The 13307-nt window shown below is 48.4% G+C and overlaps 1 protein-coding gene across 3 annotated transcripts in view; it reads right to left on the bottom strand.

The window, feature by feature from the left end:
- TOX2 (TOX high mobility group box family member 2) overlaps positions 1-13307 on the bottom strand; it is a 154080-nt gene that overhangs the window by 59266 nt on the left and 81507 nt on the right. For all 3 annotated transcript variants that reach the window (XM_050313847.1, XM_050313846.1, XM_050313848.1), the window contains exon 3: positions 2714-2959. In XM_050313847.1, coding sequence (XP_050169804.1) covers positions 2714-2959 — 246 coding nt within the window. The remainder of the gene's footprint in view (positions 1-2713; positions 2960-13307) is intronic.

The raw sequence follows: 13307 nt of genomic DNA, 5'->3' as shown, positions 1-13307 counted from the left end.
GGAATTGCTTGTCATTTGTCACCGTATTCAAACCAAAAGACATGGCAGCCAAGGCAGGAAACAGCTGTGTATGCAAAAACCTGTATGAACTACAGCAAGGAGCAGGAGAGAGGAGAGAGGTTCCAGCTCCAGCATTTGCATGAGCAGCGTTGGTGCTGGAACAAAGACAAAACCTCCCCAGGCTGAGCTGCCTGCTCTGTGCTCAGGCAATGCTTGGCCCCAGACTGGCTTCCCATCACTACCCGTGTGGCAATGAATCCTCTCCTTTTGGAAGCATTGGCAAACAAGCCCCCTTCTTGCTGTGGGTGTTTCCTGCTGCAAACACCCACCTGGTGACGGGTGGTGGGTGACTTTAGCAGGGTTGGAGCACGTTGTGTGCCCTGTGCCATCAGACTCACTTCTGGCTTCATGGGGACACCACTCCCTGAGCTATGGCTTGACAGACATGTGGGCAGGAGGTAAAGAATCATCAAATGGTTTGGATTGGAAAGGAACTTAAAGACCATGTAGTTCCACCCCCCTTTCACTGGACCACATTTCTCCAAGCCCTGTCCAACCTGGCCTTGGACACTTCCAGGGATGGGGCAGCCACAGCTTCTCTGGGCAACCTGTGCCAGGGCCTGCCCACCCTCACAGGGGAGGATTCCTTCCCAATATCCCATCTAACCCTGCCTTCTGGCAGTTTGAAGCCATTCCCCCTTGTCCTGTCGCTCCATGCCCTTGTCCAAGGTCCCTCTCCAGCTCCCTTGGAGCCCCTTTAGGTACTGCAAGGTGCTATAGGGTATTAACCATATGAGTTTAAAATCTGCTCTCTCTCCAGGGTTTTATTGTGTCCTCATGTGCTGCTCTCTTCAGCACCAACAGGAGTTGTAGGTGTGCTGTGGGACTAACTCTGCCATTGTGGGCTGGTGCTGAAGGAAGGGGAGACTCAATCCCCCACCCAAGAGGGGATAGAAGGTGTCACTTTTCAGTGGGAAAAAATGCTTTGGCAGGAGAGAAAGGCAGGATTTAATTCTGACCTAAAATCAGCTCCCTCCCTGATCTCTTCCCTTTGCTGCCAGGACCTCTGAAGATGTATTACAGCTCCGAGGGTTTCCACTCAAACCCAAACAGTTTCAATTCACTATTGGCTGGGAAATTCAGGGTTCAATGGATTTTTTTTTTATTTTCGTGGTAAGGGGCAAACAAATCTTAATCTCTCTATTCTACTTTTACAGCCCACTAAGCCCCCTTCTGATCTTCTCTGGCTCAGTCCTGATTTATTGTCACCACACTGCATTTGTAAAACAGTACCATAAAGTAAGAAAGAGAACATTTCCCAAGGACTACTCCAAAATAAATTATTTCAGAGGTAGGGAAGCTGCTTAATAAATCCCCCGATTCTTTTTTCTTTAGGTATTTTAGAAAGTGATTTATAAGTGCAATATCACCTCCAAAAATGAGACAATCAACACAGGATAAAATTATCGTGTTATGAAAATAGGGGTCAGGCAAAGGGGCTGTGCTTTAAATTAAACCAGGGAAAAATATTTCAGCTGAAATTGACTCTTTTTGTCTCAGAAATGAATGTTTTAATCACCTAAGAACCTAGAAGCTAACACAGAGCCCTAAGTAATATTTAATTCCATAGAAATATGCCTCTGTTCAATACCGATGGGCAGAACATGATATTTTCCTTAAACACACTAACAATGAAACTTGGAGACTCATCAGGACTTTAGAAAGCCTTGGGATTTTCCTAGACTAAGAGATAATATCCCATTTAAATATTTAAATATCACTACCTTTCAGACCATTATCTAGCCAAGCAATCAACACCAAGCGCTCCCCAGCCAGGCAGGGGCAGCCTCCCAGCCACGCTCTTTAAGTCAAATTAACTCTGTTTGATATCGACGCCGTCCAAAATCAATGATCTTAGAGAGAAACAACGTCGAAACCCAACCACGGGGCTAAATCTGCTAAAGAGGAAAATGGCACCAAACAGCAACAGTGTTAATTCAGTGTCGCTGTCAAAATCAAGTCACAACCTTTCCTCGGCGCTGCTGATGCAGAAGCGTCGTAAGGTCTAATTAGCCCTGAAGTTTCTTCCCAGAGCTGCACTTTACTTCATTATCCCTGCCTTGTTTATCCCTGCAGATGAGTCATTTGAAACTTCCCAGGGTATCCCCTTGCCACGGCGTGAGCCAAGAGGCAATTTGAGCTTGCGAGTGCAAGGAGGGATCTTGTTCCCCTTGAAATCAATAGCACAGCTTTCCCTTCAGGGAGCATCCATGCTCCTCCTGATGATGCCACCGGGGCCACCCTGGCAGCAGGACACAGGGATGAGGAGAAACGACGCAGGGCTATGGACCCCAGGCTTTGGCTGGTCACATTCCCATGGGGGATGGAGCACCTGCACTTCGCTTGGTTCAGGGAGGATGCTAAACACACAGAGGGAAGAAAACAACCTTCCCCTGCTCTTGAGTGGTTCATGAGGCTCAGGAAGACACCAAACTGGAAACACAGAATTGACACAATGTGCGTGGCCACGCAGGTGACTCTGATCTCTGCCACTGCACCCTGGCCTTGGTGGGCAGCCCCACAGAGCTGCCAACCCACCCAGGCAAACAGCTCACCACCGACACCCTTCCATGCTCAGTCGACTCATAATGCAAAATAGAGAGCAGCTTAGACTGAAAGACAGCTTAGACTGTAAGAGGGGAAAGGCACTGACCGTGGGTAGCTGGCTGGAGAGGAGATGCCCGTCCTGACTCAACATGTTGGAGACCATGATGGCCGGCAGGTCCATGTTCTGGTAGGGGTAGGCTGGGATCAGGCTGTTGGGAGGGAGGCTGTGGCACAGGGAGTGATATCCAGTTTCGTGGTCCACCAAGTGCAGGAGGGAAGGGTCAGGGAGGTTAGGAGGCGTTATGGGAGGGATCTCGTAGTCTTCGTTGTTCTCATTCTGGCTGCTGTACGTCTGAAATGCGAGAAAGACATTTTGCAACGTTGTCACTGCCCCGCTGCTTCGGCAAAGGAAATGATTACTTGTGTGAGGAACACAAAAGCATATCCCAGTGAAAATGGTTTTGTTGCAATAAAAAGGGTAACTCTAGCTCTGGTTGTAACTAGGTAGGAGCCAGGGTGCAAGTGTGGCAGTGCTGCACCACCATCCATCAGCGAAGGATCCTCACACGCCTCAGATCCACTTAGGTCATCCCCTTGCTCCCCTCATCCCTCTTGCACATGTTTTACTCGCCAAAGCGTCAGCAGAAACTTCCATGCCTGGACCACAGCCAGGCCAGTGATGTTTGCAGTGCCACAACCATGGAAGAGCTGCTTCCTGACCATCTGTAAGTCAAAGCCTCTCTCCGGGCACCCAGCTCAGCTCTTACAGTACCTGTAGTTGATATTTTTAAGAGTTTTTATGATAATTTAATCTGTAGAAATAACAATTACTTAGGAACAATATTCAAAGAATCATGGAATGGTTTGGATTGGAAAGGACTTTAAATCTCACTTAGTTCCAAACTCCCTGCCATGGGCAGGGACACCTTCCCCTAAAAAGATTGGTCCAAACTCCATTTAACACTCCCAGGGATGGGGCAGCCACAGTTTCTCTGGGCAACCTGTGCCAGGGCCTCACGGCCCTCGTAGTAAAGAATTTTTCCTCAATATCTTGCTCTTCCCCCTCTCTGTTTAAAGCCATTCCCTCTTGTCCTAATTCCTGCTGAGTCCTCAAAAACTCCAGCATAGAAGCTACAACCAGGGAGGGAGATTTGCAAACAGAGCCATCACTTGTTAAGAAATCCTTGAAAGGAAGCCTGCATGACTTCACCACACATGGAGATTTGTCCTTCCTTGTATCCTCTTCCAAATTTCATCTGGAGGAGTGTTCCCTCACCTCCCTACCAACGTTGCCTCGAGGTGACATGAACACACAGAGATGTCAGTACTCCGTCTGCTCCCCATGTTTTCTGGAGGCTTGTTTACTTCTAAGCGTTCCAATTTATATAAAGAATATGTTATTGCACCTGTGCAATCGTTTTCACTTCAGACAAAAACATATTTGCTTCATAATGTAAGTGTGAATCTATCCAAAAGTATTAATTATCAATGCAGAATATAACGAGTCTCTGGCAGAGGAGGCTGATTCTAAACATCTACTGTTTCACATATTATTATAGCATATGAAATTCTGATTAGCCATAGCATTATACACATGGATTTTAAGCTAAATTTCCTGATCACCTAGTTTCATGGTTGGATTTTGACTTAATACTTGATTTAAGAGCAAAACCCCAGATGTTAAAAAAACCAGTTAAGCACTGTAGGCTTTATTAATCCATTGTCCCAGAGCTCACCCTCAGATTCCCGCTCTTCATCACCCCAGAGTGTGGGGAAAAAGCCCTTAATAAAATAAAATAAAGCCTATATTTAACCAGAACACAGAAGTCAGTGGGAGAGGCAGGAGAGAGCAAGGAGAGATCCATGGATTGGTGAAAGGGCATTGCCAGGGACAGCTGTGGCTCTGTGGGGTGTCAGAGTAGGGGATTGCTCCTGCCTCACCCCAAAACTGGGGCTGGCAGCATCTTGTTGGAACAAGATGATCTTTAAGTTCCCTTCCAACTCAAACCATGTGATGATTCAAGAGCAGCTACTGCATTTCTGACCAGAACCTTCATGTTCGCCTGAGATTCCCACCAGCTGCAGGGAAACAAGAGCATGCCAGAAACACAAGACAGAGCCTGGGCCCTGATAGCTCTGTACCAACTGTTATTGTTCAGGGGAAATTCAAGCCAGCTTCTGTCTAACGGTTTTATTATAGAGAGAAGGCAGCAGGCTGAGGGGATGTACACAACAGCAGACAGATAGATCCCATTTAATACATCTGGTAGCAAGGTTTCCATTTGGGCTGTGCTCCTCGAAGTACTCCGATTCTTTCCCAGTTATTTAAGAGGATTTCACTCCATGCTTTACAGAAAGGGATTTAAATAAATCATCACACAGCAAACTTGTTCCTCCAACTGGTTTATTTTGGTATCAGGTATATAAGCAAGTGGCTTTGCTGTGCTTAACTAAATTATGTAAAACCCACTCAAAGTTTCCTAAAGCTCTCTGCAAAACTATGAGCTCCTTGTGTTGCTGCAGAGCAGCTCACCCAGGGGCTTTGAGGTGGTTTTGCAGGGAGTGCCAAAGGCCCGTCACCCTGCTCACCCCCTGTCACGTTTCTGCCTCTGTTCTATTCAACCCAGGGGAAAAAAAGACAAAAAAAACAGAAAGAAAAAAGACCTGTTTAAATCACAAAGCTTTCCAAACAGCTACAGCATTTTGCAGACGTATCAAAATTACAATCAAAGCTGTACACAATCAAAATCAGATTAGACAATATCCAATCAACATAATCAGACTCGGCGCCTGCCAGCTTTCACACCCTGTCGCTACCGACAGCTTTCCAAAGCAAGCCGCCTTCACTCTATATGTGTTTTAAATAGATGGCTAGAAAGATAAGGAAGGGAGATGAGACAGATAGGCACTTGGAAGGCTGGGGAAAGGGAGTGATTTATTGTCACACACGGTGCCTACTGACATGTCCAAGACGACGCCTCCACCCCCACGAAGGGTGGTCTCACAAAGCCACCTCTCAAAGCCCTCTGCAGTAACACCCAACGCTCCCTTCCACCACCATGTGGGCCACGCAGCAGATTATATTTTCCATTCTTATGTTAATTCGAATGAAATTAAACAGCCAATTATACGTTATAAGGATACATTACAAATTAGATTAGCGAGCTGGTCTGAACCCATTCATCCCACCAGGACTACAAATGTGACTGCAGAGCAGCTCGTGCTGCTGAATGGCTTGCCCAGCACGGGGCCCAAAAAAAGCACGGGAGATCTGGGATTTTCCACTGTCAAACAGATGACAGTTGTTGTGATTACACATTATTCCTCTTCAAATTAAAACACTGAAATCAGCTGAAACAACAGGCCTCTTCTTGCAAAGCCTCTCGCGGCTCGCGCTGCAGGGCACATGGGTGGTACTTGGAGTGGCAACCCCCTGCCCCAGCCTGCAGAGGGATGGAGATACAGGGTGGAGCCAAGAACCTCTCAGAGAGGGAGCAGTTCCCCTTTCCTGAGTCCCTCCTTGCCCTCAGCCCCGCTGAGCAGCTCTGTGCCCCAGCTAGAGGGGCTGTGTAGGACCAAACTGCCCTGAGCGCAGCCCCAGGGTTATTACAGAACCATAAAATAGCTTGGGTTGGAAGGGACCTTAAAAATCACCTAGTTCCAACCCTCCTGACATGGGCAGGGACACCTTCCACTAGCCAAGGTTGCTCCAAGCCCAGTCCAACCTGGCCTTGAGACACTTCCAGGGATGGGGCAGCCACAGCTTCTCTGGGCAACCTGTGCCAGGGCCTCATACCCATGGTTATGCCCCATCCTTGCACAGCAATGGCATGGGATGGCATTGCAGCAGGCACAGCCAATCTCCAACACCAGCAAAATCATATTTTAAAACAATTTTTCCTTCTTAAAACCCAAATTTGAATGTGCTCCCTAGACCATCTCCACCCACCTGCAGATTCAGCAGCAGAGCACAGAGGAGTGGAGGGGAAGTGATGTGAGTGAACTGTATTGGAAAGAAAGGCTCTGGTTCCTGGCAAGGTGACTTCCAGTCCATGTCCAGGGCCAAGAGGAGTCAGAACAGCTAACCAAGTTACTGGCTGCTCCCTCACAGCTCACAGCATAGGGCTGGGACATGCTATTCCTAAACATTTGAGAGGAAAGTTGGAATTCCTAAACCCTGTGTAAGAGAACGGGGTGACCTGCACAGCCAGGTCTCCTTGATGAACTGCTGGGGCACAACCTGTGCTCCTAAGCACCACCAGGTCTTGGAGACAGCCCTACGTGGCCTCCTGCCAGTGCTGCTCCCCACCACAGGGACAATGTGCCAAGATCTCCTGGATTTGCTGCACTCCTTGATGCTTTTCAGAAGAGGGAGAGAGAGATGCATAGGAGGCACCCCAAAGCCCCAGGACCTGCAGGAGAAAGCTCTCAGGCAGAAGGCAGCTTTGGGGACTGGCCTGACACATCCATGAGTTATCCTCATGCCCTGGGTGTCCCTCACCTCTGCACCATGAGATGGGCACTGTGACCCAGCACACCCTCTGCCATCAGACTAAAACCACCCTTGATGTTGCTGCTGCTTCATCTTCTCCTCCCATGCTGCATCTCCTCCTGAACTCAAATGAAGCCGAGCCCTGGCAAACTCCCACCAGTCAGCCCCTAACAAAACCTCCCTGATCCCAGGGAGAGCACTCCCAGGAACATCAGTGAAGAGAAGGCAGGTTTAGATCCACTTCCCCAATCCCTGTGCAGCACCCAGGGGCTCCACACATTCAGCTGGTCTGAGATCAAGGGATGTCCAGACATCTTAATGCTGTGCAGCTCTTGAGGGACCAGCTGTGCCTCAGCCAAAGCCACAGCCACGCTCGAAAAGACACCACAAATCTGCATGCAGGTGACTTGGGAGGGCGTAACTAGTGTTGAACACTTCTATAAATGAAGCCTTTAGCTTTCTCCTGCCTTTCCCCTCCTGGAAGGGAAGGAAAGCACCATTCTCCTCTACAAAACACTCCACAGCCAGGCAGCATCATGTCTGCACTGCACATTGGTATTAATCACAGAGGACATGACTTGACCAAGGATCTGGGAAACTGTTCTCCTCCTTGGCAGAATGGCAAATGTCCAGTGACCCCAATTCTCCACTGAGTCATGCTCTGTGTGATTATCTGTGAGGATCCAGGAGTTGCAGCCAAGCATTGAGTCAGAGAAATATTATTCCCAGTGAGAAGGATAAAGATTTGTAGTATTATTGCAGGTAAATATTTGCCCTGTCAAATAACATTCAGCAGTAAATATGAGCCTAAGAGAGAACATTTGTTCTTGGTAAGGTTCAAGGAAATACGTAGGCTTGTGTGATCTATCCAGATGACACAAACCACCACAGACCTGGCACCATCTCTCATCTCCTAACTGGGTATTTCCTGAAGCCAATGCAAAAGCTCACCGTGTCCCTCCTGACACTCCAGAGATGGGATGGACTAAACAGACCCAAACCAGCCTGGCAAACCTGCAAAGTGAGGAAAACACTGCTGTTTGTGAGGCTGAGAAGCGTGACCAAGGACTATGGCTTGAGCTCCTGGTGTGCTGTACCAGGGAGGAGATGGAGTTTATGGGGTGCCCATGCTATCCCATGAGCAGTGATGGCAATCCCACAACCCAATCCCAGCAGGACCCCAATCCCAGGGCCGAGGGCTGTGGCAAGGAGAGCACTCTACCACTGGCCCCACATGCTCTACCAGAGCAGCTTGGGAAGGAGATGAAGATTTGGGGGTATCTCGATCCTACCAAAGCTGGACGATACATCAGATCATGCCAGAAGCCAGAGAAGCACGTGGATGGCTTTGTCATACACACACATTCCCTATTTCTCTTACACACACCTAAAAGATTCACCATGTGCCACACCAGCTGCAGGGTACATCAGCTTGACAGAAGACCCTGGGCCATATAAAGAGGAAAAGAGTCCAAACACCATGAAAAGTTAAAACTGAGGCTTCCTGAAGACCAACCACTCATTTTTCCTTAAAAGCCTCCAAACTCCTCTCCTACCACACATTACTCACACAGGCACAGTCATATTTGCAAGAAGGGGATTTTGAATGGGAACCACGGAGGTTTTGTGTTCATTCAAGGCACTGAAGCCACAGGGACAGAAATGTTAGTGGAGGTGGCAGGAGAAAGTGGGAGTCACTCGGACATTGCAAACTCCAGCAAAACACTCTGGGGACAGCGAGGGAAGTGGAGGGGAGCTCTCTGTGGGGTGACCCAGGGGGGCTGTGGGCAGAGGTATGGACCCCTTTGGCACCCCTCCTCCAGGGAGGGACGCCAGAGGGTTTGTGTTCACACCTGTGATTCCCAAAGCCCCGTGCCAAGAAGTGAAGCAGCGCTGATTTTCCGCGTCAGCAGCTCTGGGTCTTAGGAATGGAAATTGATTTGCCTCATCCTTGCACACAGAGTCCAGAGTGTGAATAGCAGGGCCAATGAATTATGTGGGTAGAGGTGGATAAATACTGTCATCATCATCATCATGGCTAGGCTTCGCGAACGAAGATTTGAAAGGGCTCTACCCACGCTTGCTACAAGCACGCTGATGGCTAAAAAGGCCAATGCGAGATAGACAAGTCCGGTTGCAGAAGGCACAGCAGAAAGACTCCCCAGGTGATACAGACAAGACGCGATTCTTTCTGCGTTGTCTTTTCTCCTCGAGAGTGATCCTGCGGGTGTTCTCAAAAGCAGCAGCAGCGTTATAGATGGTGTGTCTCCAGGCCTCCCGATTGGAGGCCAGGGTAGACCAATGGTGATGATCAATATGGCCAAGGGTGAGGGATTGTTTCAGGGAGTCCTTGAACCTCCTCTTCGGGGCTCCTCTCTTGCGGCAGCCAGTGGCAAGTTCCCCATAGAGTACGATCTTAGGGAGGCGGCAGTCCTGCATCCTGGAGACGTGCCCTGCCCAGCGCAGCTGTGTTCTCAGCAGCATGGCCTCAATGCTCGTGATTGCTGCCTGTTCAAGGACAGACGTGTTGGTCACATAATCCGTCCAGTGGATGTTTAGAATTGTGTGGAGGCAGCGCTGATGGAAGCGTTCTAAGAGACACAAGTGGTGCCGGTAAATGACCCATGATTCGGACCCATACAAAAGAGTAGACAGTACAATGGTTCTGTAAACACTGATCTTGGTACTTTTCTTCAGGTGTTTGTTTTGCCACACTCTTTTATGGAGTTTACCGAAAGCTCTGTATGCCTTTGCTAACCTGTTGTCTATTTCTGCATCAATCTTACCGTCTGAGGAGATGATGCTACCCAGGTAGCTAAACTGCTGGACTGATTTGAGTTCTGTTTCACCAATGGTGATATGGGGATGATGGGAGACTTCCTGAGGTGCAGGCTGGTATAAAACTTCTGTCTTCTTCAAGCTGACTTCCAGTCCAAACAGCTCAGCAGCCTCTGCAAAGCAGGATGTTAGACGCTGCAGAGCTACTTCTGTGTGAGCAACAAGGGCGGCATCATCAGCGTAAAGCAGCTCACGGATAAGACAATTTAAGGTCTTAGTGTGGGCCTTCAGTCGCCTTAGGTTGAACAGGCTCCCGTCCGTACGATATCGAATGTAGACACCGTTTTCATCATCGAGGTCTGCCGTGGCCCTTTGGAGCATCATGCTGAAGAAGACTGTGAATAAAGTTGGTGCAAGGACGCAGCCTTGCTTCACACCATTGGTTATTGGAAACGGCTCAGAAAGTGCGTCACCATGTCTCACTTGGCCGCGCTGGTCCTCATGAAGCAAGATGATCATTTTGAGGAACTTGGGAGGACATCCTAAACGTTCCAAAATCTGCCACAGACCTTTTCTGCTCACAGTGTCGAAAGCCTTGGTGAGATCAACAAAGGTAACATAGAGTCCTTTGTTCTGTTCCCTGCACTTCTCTTGCAGTTGTCTGAGAACAAATACCATGTCTGTGGTACCTCTGTTGGCTCGGAAACCACACTGGCTTTCAGGTAGAAGATCTTCTGCTATGGTGGGTATTAATCTGTTCAACAGAATTCTTGCAAGGATTTTACCAGCAATGGAGAGCAGAGTAATACCTCGGTAATTTGAGCAGTCTGATTTATCTCCTTTCCTCTTGTACAAGGTGACGATGACAGCGTCACGAAGGTCTGAAGGTAATTCACCTCGCTCCCAGCAGCGCACCACAAATTCATGAAACTTAGCACAGAGTGCTTGGCCACCGTACTTCCAGATTTCAGGTGGGATTCCGTCAACCCCAGCTGCCTTGCCAATTTTCACCTGCTGTATTGCTTTAAGAGTATCTCCCATGGTGGGGGCGGTATCCAGTTCAGTTTTCACGGGTTGTTGTGAGATGAACTGCAATGCTGAGTCTTGAACTACACGGTTAGTACTGAAGAGGGTCTGAAAGTGTTCAGACCATCGATTCAAGATGGAAACTTTATCTGTGAGAAGCATATGGCCATCTGCACTGAGTAATGGGCTTTGAATCTGGCGTGTAGGACCGTAGGCTGTTTTCAGAGCCTCATAGAATCCCCTGTAGTCACCTGTATCTGCGCATAATTGGATTTTTTCCGCTAGATTGGTCCACCACTTGTTCTGGATGTCACGAAGTTTCTGTTGCAGCTTGCTGCATGCGAGTCGAAAGGCTGCTTTTCTTATATGACAAGATGGCTGAGCAAGGTGGGCTTGGTGAGCAGTTCTCTTCTTACTCAACAATTCCTGGATCTCAAGATTGTTTTCATCAAACCAGTCCTTGTTTTTCTTGAAGGAGAACCCTAAGGATTCTTCAGAGGACTGCAGAATGCTACTTTTAATAAGTTGCCAAAGTGCTTCGGGAGAGGAGTCTGTGGAATGAACTTTGAGCCTGGATTGAAGATTTGCCTGGAATCTGTCCCTCACTGTAGCTGATTGAAGACTGTTAACTTGAAGTCTCCTTCTAGGAATGCTGCCCTTTTAGGTTTGAATTTAAGGTGGAGGTTAAGTTTACAGCGCACGAGACGATGATCCGTTTGACATTCTGCACTAGGCATCACGCGGGTGTGACGAACATCGCGGATATCTCTCTGTCTGACCAGGATATAGTCAATGAGGTGCCAGTGCTTGGACCTGGGATGCATCCAGGTTGTCTTCAGACTATCTTTCTGCTGAAAGATAGTGTTGGTGATGGTAAGCTGCTGCTCAGCACAAAACTCTAGCAGAAGGCGACCATTATCATTGCAGTTCCCAACACCATGCTTGCCTAGTACTCCTTTCCAGGCTTCAGAGTTCTTTCCTACTCTGGCGTTGAAATCACCAAGGATAATGATCTTATCATCTGCAGGAACCTTTTGGATAAGGTGGCGTAGGTCGTTGTAGAATTTATCTTTTCAGCAGGGTCAGCTTGGAGGGTTGGGGCATATATACTAAAAGAGAACAGCATGTTGCTTGTTGTGTAGTGGGAGGCGTAGGGAGATGATACGATCAGAATGACCAGTTGGCAGATTTTCGAGTTTAGAGGCAATAGAGTTTTTAATCATGAAGCCAACTCCTGAGAGATGCCTTTCAGAACTGGGTTTACCTGACCAGTAGAGTGTATAACCGGCACCATGTTCTCTAAGGCTGCCTTCCTCATGAAGACGAACTTCACTGAGAGCAGCGATGTCGATGTTGAGTCGTGACAGTTCATGGGCAATTAGAGCGGAGCGACGCTCAGGACGGCCACTGTTTGCAGTATCGAGCATGGTTCTGATGTTCCAGCATGCGAGTGATAATTTGAGTACACCTTTGGAGGCAGGTGTGTGCCTTTTGCTTTTAATCTTTATTTGACCGCATCAGAAGGTGCCTGTTGGCCGCGGCTAGCCAACCAGGTGAAGGATGGAGATGAGCTTTGGTTAGGCCACCTTTTCTAGGCCCCTCTCCGTGTGGAGCAAGCAGTGCTCTCCTTGGAAAAGGCTGCTTGGTCATTCAGGATGCTGCCGAGTGAGTCTGTCATCTCCAGGGTCAGACTCAGGCGACCAATGTCCTGAACCGCCTGCATGCAGGGTTAGGACTGCAGCTTCCAGTGCACCTTATCACCTGCCGTTTCGTCCCTCACCTGTCGCTGCAGGACTTTACAAGTGTGGGTATAACCCTAGAGCCTGCGCAGTGGATTTTTTAGGTGAGGCTCAGCTTGCGCAGAACTGATCCCACCCTATAAATACTGTAAAGAAGTATTTATTAACAGTCAGTCACATACAATCTACAAATTGTCTTTGAAGTGTTCCCAGCTCCTGCTACATTAATTTTCACATGGTTGGGTTTTTTTCTATGGGAATGCAGTTGAAAAGAGAAAAAAGAGTTCTTGCATGAACATAAAATGTACCTTGGAAGGGCCTGCACAATATTCAGGAAGAGGTTGGGAGCACAGCAGAGCAGCAGGAGACCTGGGTGAAAGTGGGCTCTGCCTTCCTCTGTACTCCTCTTCAATACCCAGAGTAGCGGGGTTTGAAATCACAGAACGGTTTGGGTTGGAAGGGAACTTAGAGATCATCTCATTCCAACCTCCCTGCCATGGACTGGGATACCTTCCACCAGCCCAGGTGGCTCCAAGCCCCATCCAACCTGGCCTTGGACACTCCCAGGGATGGGGCAGCCACAGCTTCTCTGGGCAACCTGCGCCAGGGCCTCCCCACCCTCACAGGGAAGAATTTCTTCCTAATCTCTAAACTAAATTTAATCT

This window comes from Myiozetetes cayanensis, unplaced genomic scaffold (genome assembly GCF_022539395.1).
Source record: "Myiozetetes cayanensis isolate MyiCay16 unplaced genomic scaffold, myiCay2020 scf19, whole genome shotgun sequence".
Lineage (NCBI taxonomy): Eukaryota > Metazoa > Chordata > Aves > Passeriformes > Tyrannidae > Myiozetetes > Myiozetetes cayanensis.
Note: the sequence above shows the minus strand (reverse complement) of the source record. Positions and strands in the feature narration are given on the sequence as shown.